General features: G+C 36.5%; 1 protein-coding gene across 1 annotated transcript in view; it reads left to right on the top strand.

Annotated features, from left to right (window-relative positions):
- Positions 1–5,976: 5,976 nt before the first annotated feature.
- LOC122810338 (cytochrome b5-like) overlaps positions 5,977–8,308 on the top strand; it is a 616,134-nt gene continuing 613,802 nt past the window's right edge. The window contains exon 1 of the mRNA XM_044081911.1: positions 5,977–6,174. Within this exon, the coding sequence (XP_043937846.1) occupies positions 6,028–6,174 (147 nt within the window). The 5' untranslated portion in view covers positions 5,977–6,027. The remainder of the gene's footprint in view (positions 6,175–8,308) is intronic.

The raw sequence follows: 8,308 nt of genomic DNA, 5'->3' as shown, positions 1-8,308 counted from the left end.
GAAAAAAACGCGTTAATATGTCATGCCCACTTAACCAGGCTCCCTATTTCCTTTTTTTTTATCATTACACTGCCTATGTTTTTCAAAACTGCATGAAAAATAAAAACAACAACCGTTTACAATTCCCATTACACCCAAAAATAGCATGCAAAGAAAACCATGCAACACAAATACAGTACTATTAAGAAAAGAATGTGATCTCATGTTGTTAATCTTCATTCATTTCTTACTGATGGGTCTTGGTTCAGTCCTCAACTGAGTTGGCCTTATAACAAGCTCGTGCCAGCCAAAAAACTCTCGAGCTAAACTTTTAGCCATAGTGCCCCTCTCCCTGTTACCTCAGATCTCATTTGCCAGATAGCCATAAAGCCGTGTCAAGCAAGCTCTCAGCTAAGTACTTAAAGTTTTTCATCTTAAAAAACATTTTTCTAAATATTTTTCCTTGTTTTACAATTTTAAACTATTTATGTAGTCTATCGCTAGCTTTACCCATTGTTTAACTTTTTTTTCAACTACATTCTTGGTAATCCCAAGTGCCATTGGTGGTATGGCCTTTTCCCTTACCCTCTGAGGTTATTTTCTGAATACCATTGTTGTTATTTCCCTCCCTTTCTTCTTTCTTCCAAAAAAAAAAAAAAAAAACTTTCCTCTGTCTTTTCTTTACTGTTTGTTTTTAACTGATATTTATGTTGTGCACTATGTTGGAGAAAAAAGGAACTTCAGGTTTCAAGCAGTGCGACCAGTGTGGTTGCAAAATGCCAAATTGTGACTCGCATGTATCTTGTGTGTATTGTCTGCGGTTCTTCATCTTCCAATCCAGCCTCCTTGTACTATTTGCCAAGGGTTCAGCTCTCGAACCCTTAACGAGAGAAAAAAATACGTTGATTTTGAAGTGCTTAAGACTCATACTTAATACTCATACATTGTTGTTCAACAACTGTCACAAAAAGATAAATTCAATTTTACACATACACTTAAAAAACAACCCCAGAAAAAGTCTTTATAAGAACGTAGTGAGACATTTAAACATGTCCTGCTTTTTCTCTCAATATTGGCAGGCTGGTTAAATAGTCATTTAACCCCGGAGGGAAGTTAGCAGCTAATCTTAATTGCCATAATAATTCTTTTTTGTTTAAAACATTTTGCCAGTCTCCACCCCTGGCGTCTATGCGCACAAGATCAAGAATGGCAAATTTAAATCCACAGAAACAAGTACATTGTATACTGTGCTTATACAAAGTATTGGTTTCCATTTTGTTCTTTATGTCATATAAATGCTCATATATTCTGGTTTTAAATAGCCTGTTTTTCCAATGTAAAAAGATGAGCAGGTGTTACATCTAGCAATGTATACCAACTTGCTTGAATAACAATTCCCCCTTCTCAAGTACACTATATTCTTGATTTGGTTGTCAATGGAAATAGAATTGTCCTGAAAAATGTATGAGCAATAGGTGCATCTGCCACATGGTCTACTACCATTTAAATTCCCATGTTCACCTTGATTTTTTGTTGTACTTTCCAGAACTGACTTTAAGTTAGGTCCGATTTTAGTTGAAAATATAGGGTTTTCACCTAATACCTGAAAAACTTCATTGTTGGTTTTAAAAATACTCCAGTTTTTATAAAATATTTCTTTGTTTTTTAAGTGTATGGGTAAAATTGAATTTATCTTTTTGTGACAGTTGTTGAACAACAATGTATGAGTATTAATGTGATGTTTTAATAATTTTTTAACTAGCATGTGTTCAATATTTATGAATTAATCTAATATGTTCTAGTTAAACTATTGGGAAAGAATGAACCAATCACAGTTAAGGTTGTACTATTTAAACAGTATTCATGACTGTTTTTTTATTCTGATGAAGTCAACTGGCATTGACAAAAGCGCATAATGTTTATCTGTAATAAGCGAACGTCTGAGGACTCACAATGCTAGTGCTCTTTTTTGGTTTATATAGGCCCCAGGGCTGATAGCCTAGTACCTAACTATGAACCTACGAACTCCAAGATCGCACTACACTGTGGAAAAAGGTAAATTTCCCGATCCTCACTGTACTGCAATCTCCATTCAGAAGCTTCAGGTTTTCAGAAATTCGATCATATTGTCTCACGGATATGAATTTCGAGTTTCTGAAAATTCGATCAACTAATAGGGACACACATTATACATACATATATATATATATATATATATATATATATATATATGTGTGTGTGTGTGTGTGTGTAAACAGACACTTTAATATATATATATATATATATATATATATATATATATATATATATATGTGTGTGTGTGTATATCTTACATACATACACATACTGTATGTACACATATATACACAGCCAGTGTTAACATTTTGGGGGCCCCAAGCAACTGTCAAGTTGGTGTTCCATGTCATCACTCTCACTACCATCCCTTTTAAGTGACCTTTTAGCTCATGCTGCAAAGCTTTAGGAGTATCTTCTCAACCAACTGTAATACTGTAGAACCACACAAGCAAAGCACGACACAGCAACTGAAGGGTACAAACTTTATTCACAGTCATTTAGTGCTTTCTTCCCACTTACAGGGACTTCCTCAGAACAATGAATACAACCCCACCCAGCCTTTTTATAAGAATTCATATACATAATTAATCAATTAACAACCAACCACCATTTAAAGGTATATGTATAGGTTTGAATATAAAACAAATATATATAATTCAATAAAAATACACATATAAAATATTTTAACCTAAAATGTTCTTCAATTTTAAAACACAGGTAATGGTTGTTAATTAACTATGTATATGAGTGTTGGTTCATCTCACAGCAGGACATTGACAATGACTGGCATTTAGGTGTAATGATTTTGCAGTGATGCTAAATTACAACAACCCTATGTGTACAAGGCTAGCATTAAGAGAAATGGTGCCCTAGGCAAAGCATTCCATAGCTTCACCCATTGTCTACTGTTTCACTGCCACAAACATCCTCCAATGCTCCCCTGGTTTTCCCCATCTCAGGCTCCCCACACCATGTACATTACTTTTTTTGTATTTCCTTTTTCTAATATTTCATTACTCTTAAGCTTTTTTAAAGAAGTCATGGCTTTTTCTATGCTCTGATTTTTTTGCAATCATTTTCATTCAGTGATGGTTAGCACAAACATTATGATTATGGAAAGAAATTCAGTTTTGCATTCGGTTTTATTGTTCCTTGTATCCTTTCAACACAACTTCCTTGGTCAAGACAGCACACTAACTATGGAGGAAATAACTAAATCAAACTGGGGGCCAGAGGGATACAAGGTTGCCAAAAGCCATAGGGTTATAGATGCTCTGAGGTGCATTTTAGAGCATTTTCCCAAACCTTTGATCCAGTGATGGGCTGAACAAAAATCATGAGTAAGAAAAGGATTTCAGTCATTTATTTATTTATTTTTATTTCAAGGAAAACATAACATGTACCCAAGGCTTAATGTTCAAAACTGACAAAGTAGTAGTCCACAATAAACTGCCAATACAAATGTTTGAGAGTGTATATAAATCCTACATGGGAATACTGCCTGCCTCCTTCACCACTCCCCAAAAAAGGACAACATTTGCTGTCTGTGCATCCCTCTGTTAGACTGGGATGAAAGTAGAAGTTCAAATGGCCAGATTACTGTATTTCAAGTGACGGATAGCATATATAAACATGTACATAGCATGACTCCTCACTCTTTACCCCTACCCCATAAAGGCAGCCTGTACACATCCCTAATGTGTAATTTTGAGGAGAGTGAAAAAAAATAATGATCACAGTAATGTATTCTAGCTTGTTGCTCCTAGACAGTACACTGTTCCTACATAAACTACAGTAATCTTCTTGGCACACCTCTGAGGTCTTAGAAAAGAACAAAAAACAGTGACTATACTGTCCTCAACCCAAGCACAAGCTATAATGACCTCCTCGGCTTTGAGTGTGAAGAAAATTAATGTAATGACCACAACATGTCTAGGACCCAATCACCCCACACAAGCTACAGCAACCATATTTATCTCTGAGCAGGGATGGGTTTAGAATGGGTGTGGTTGAGGGCAGAGGCAACTGCTACGTTCATGTCAAAATTAAGTTCTACAGCCCAGGGTGTGTGTGTGTGGGGGGGCACCAGACCTCCTCAAGTTCTAAAGGTCTGAATGTTGTGTGAGGTATTTTATGCCTTATATTTGAATGTCTGAGAAAAGGACAAAAAAACAGTGACTATACTGTCCTCAACCCAAGCACAAGCTATAATGACCTCCTCGGCTTTGAGTGTGAAGAAAATTAATGTAATGACCACAACATCTCTAGGACCCTATCACGCCACACAAGCTACAGCAACCATCTTTATCTCTGAGCAGGGCTGGGTTTAGAATGGGTGTAGTTGAGGGCAGAGGCAACTGCTACGTTCATGTCAAAATTAAGTTCTACAGCCCAGGGTGTGTGTGTGGGGAGGCACCAGACCTCCTCAAGTTCTAAAGGTCTGAATGTTCTGTGAGGTATTTTATGCCTTATATTTGAATGATAATTACTTAACTGCATTGTTTATAAAAATCAGCAATATTTTTACAAACACACACACTCACTCTGCATGCCTTCAAGGTGCTGGAGGAAACTAGAGCACATGGATGGACACACACACACACGGAATGCATGCAGACTCCACATAGGAAAAACCACAGACAAGAACTCAACCAGAGCAAAGCACTGTGAAATGGCAATGCTATTCATCATGCCACTGTGGCAATGAGAACTTGCTATCACACAGACCTTCCTGCCAAACCACCAAAGATAGCGTAGACTCTTATCATGTGTAAGGTCTATGCTTGTGACAATAAGTTAAAAGAAATTAGGAACAACTTCTTACATCTAGATATGCAGTAACCAAGCCCCCCCCCCTCCACAAGCAAGATAGTAGTGCTGATGATATTTGTGATAGGAAGTGAAAAAAGTTATAGTTAGCTTAAAATGGTTACACTGCAGCCCCCCACACATGAACATATGTAATGCTAGCTTTACACTGATTTCAGCAAATGGCAACACATTGTGTGACATAAAGGACTATCACAACAAATTAGTGACTCTTCTTATCAGGAGTAAAGTATACCAGTTACTGTCCTTCATTTGCCTCATATTTTTGCCATGTCCTTCATACAAAAAAATGATTTTCTGATAAATCATTCTGGATTACAGAAACTTAATAATGACAAGCATTAGAGTCTCATACTTCTTATTGTCTAAAAATGCATGTTAATGTAAAATTTGTTATTCTATTACATTCTTAAGTGAATTAAAGCAATGTTTAAAAAGTAATCATGATTTTGAGGCTTTATTCGGCCATTATTTTTGGCTTTGTCTAGAAGTCACGAGCAAAGTTCAAAGTTATAGTATCTAGTGTCTGCCAGCATTTATTAATCTTCCAGAAAGGGAAAGCCATCCCTGAAGATTAAGCACATCTGGTCTTACATCTAGCACCGCTTTCTAAATGGAAAGTTTATAGCGGTAAGCTCTTTCCAGTTTCAACCCCCTAAAGACAAGAAACATACCTTTCAACCGTTTAGTGCAAGAAATTTGGACAAAGACAAATAAAACGGGGAACAAAGGCCCCAAAATAAGGGCATATCTAAATATCGCTCTTAAAACTTAGAAAGTTGCTAGAGTTACAGGATTTGTTTAAAACGTTCATTTTCTTGAGGATGTGAAGTCTGAAACTCAAATGTATTTAATTATTTAGTGAGTTCAGTCCTCAGATCATCCCAATGTTTTGCCAGAAAACCACAAATTTTATAGATATAGAACTAACACTGTAAACCCGTTCCCAGGGCAGTCAGGAAACCTAAACTACACTTCCGCTATGATTGTTCGTTTAAAAAGAATTTGATTGGCTACGTAGGTATTTCATGATTGGTTGATGTAGGCAGCTGTCTGATTGTGATTGGGTTATCCTTGTTATCATACGCGGCTATTCATGCATAGTGAGTATAGCATGTTGAGAGTGACTTTGTAGGGTGAAAGATGGCGGACAATCTAGTTACTGATGCATCTTTAGATCCGTCTGAAAAGTATTACCGATTAGAAGACGTGCAAAACCATAATGAAGGGTCAGACGTTTGGGTCATTATTCATGGTCGCGTATACGATGTTGGCCGCTTTCTTAGTGAGGTAAGTAGTTATGCAAGCTTGTTTGTTAAACATATATCAAATAAATGTTGTGAGAGATTACATAACAGGAGATGATAATCATGAAGGTAATATTCACTTCTTCCTTTGGGACCAATTTAATTCCCTTAAGCTCGCTTGGAAAGTTACTTCTGGGCTTCCAGTATAAATTACAATACAGTTATGTTTCACATGGAGTAAGATTTGTGTTTGGTCTTTAGTGCTGTGATCATTGTAAGATTATTTTATCCTTACAGCGGTAATTAGCGTTTCCAGTACGTGTATTATGGATTATAGAATTGTAAATCGTAATATGCTCAATGCATGGATGTATCCTGGCGGTTTGTAGTAATATGTTTTAAGCAGGTTTATTTATTTGTAAGAAGATTTTTAGTGCCATAGCAACCACAAATTTGGCATAGTGGTTAAAGAATATATTTCACAAACGTAAGACACAAGGTTTGATCCTTACCTTTTGAAAGGGAAACTGACCAGACTTTAAAGGGCCCAGAAGGGCAACTAGCATAGTATTCAGTAGTGATCATATGGAACATCGGATCGCATATGACTCTAAATAGTTATTTCAAGATCTTGCGTGTCAAGTAATAGGTTCAGAAACCTCGTTCTATTCAAATTATGTTCATAGCGAAAGGTTTGAATGCCCGTAATTTATTAACTCTACTAAGACTGCAGACAGACTGTCATTGTTTATGATGTCAAAGAAAGCAGTTGTAAGCTAAATGAAAGTGTAAAATGCAAAAGAGCAGAAGTACAGTCGGTAAACTGGAAGAGCAAGTCAATGCTCTTTATACTTAATATTTCTGTTTCATTTGTGGAACTCAAGTTTTTGGGATCTATAATCTCCCTGGAAGAAGTGGGAGACCAATGTAGGATCCATCATAAAAAAGGCACGACAGTGAACGTACTTTGTGACAGCTGAGGAAGTTCAGCCTCCCACAGGAACTGTTGATTTAGTTCTATACAGCAGTCATTGAGTCTGTTCTCAGCTCATCTGTAACAGTGTAGTTTGGATCTCTGTCTAATCATGACAAAAATAGCTAACTAAAACAAAACGTAAACTGAATAAACAAGTAAAATAAAAAAATCCGGTAATAAAACCAAACTTCCTTTATTACACAGTAATCGCTTTCGTTTAGGGATACCACCTGTCCCACTTTGCGAGGGACAGTACCTATTTGGGCATTTGTGTCTTGCAAAAAAATTGAAAAAAATGGCAAATGTCCTGAGATTTTTAGGACAAAATTATTTCCCATATTTTATGTAATAGTTGCATAAACCAGTTATTCTGTATCTGAAACATAGAAATGTTGTAAGAAACAGAATAACCAACTAAAATGCTACAAAATTAAGCTTTTATTTAGGCAAAAAAGTGAAGTTCTGTCCTTTCTATTGGCCGTGGATATGTTTCGCCTTGCAAAATCTGATGTTTGTACTAAAAATGTCCCACTTTGGGCATTTGAAAATATGGCAACCCTACTTTTGTCTCCCAGCACTGAGATTTCTTCAGACTGAATTGCATATTGAATGCATTCAACTTAAATACTTAATCAACTCATCACATGATTTTGCAGAGGTCAGTGTTTTAACCCCTTCCTTCTCAAATATGCCACAAAATCTTCTGGGCTGTTTAGCCATGGAGGGTGGCAAGCATTAAGTCTAACCTGCCATGAATACTCAAGCCACCCACGTTCTTCCTCATTAAATAATGTTTCATAACCAGTAATAGCAACTAGCACAGTAAATTTGAAATCAATAGGGCAATTTCCCATTTTATAATGTTTTCCCATGGCATTATTTTCATTACCAATCTCTACTGCCAAGGGAGCCCGCAGGATTTTTTGCAGGGGGGTGCAAACCCAGAGCCCCGCCCATGCAGCCCCACCCCTCCGCCCACACAGCCCCACCCACGCAGCCATTCCAGTGTTCCATTATTTGGATATTTCTTCCCATTTGTTATAAACACTGTTCAAATCTCTGTGTGCATACTGTTTTATGCTTTACTTCTACAATGATTGCAGATAGTTGGATTTCATTTACAACTTTTATTTCAAATTTTATAGCACAAACTCTGATAGACATTTATTAAACCTAAACAAAGCAATAGTCTTACAATGAA

This window comes from Protopterus annectens, chromosome 8.part1, assembly GCF_019279795.1.
Source record: "Protopterus annectens isolate FY-2018-M chromosome 8.part1, PAN1.0, whole genome shotgun sequence".
Classification (NCBI taxonomy): domain Eukaryota; kingdom Metazoa; phylum Chordata; order Ceratodontiformes; family Protopteridae; genus Protopterus; species Protopterus annectens.
Note: the sequence above shows the minus strand (reverse complement) of the source record. Positions and strands in the feature narration are given on the sequence as shown.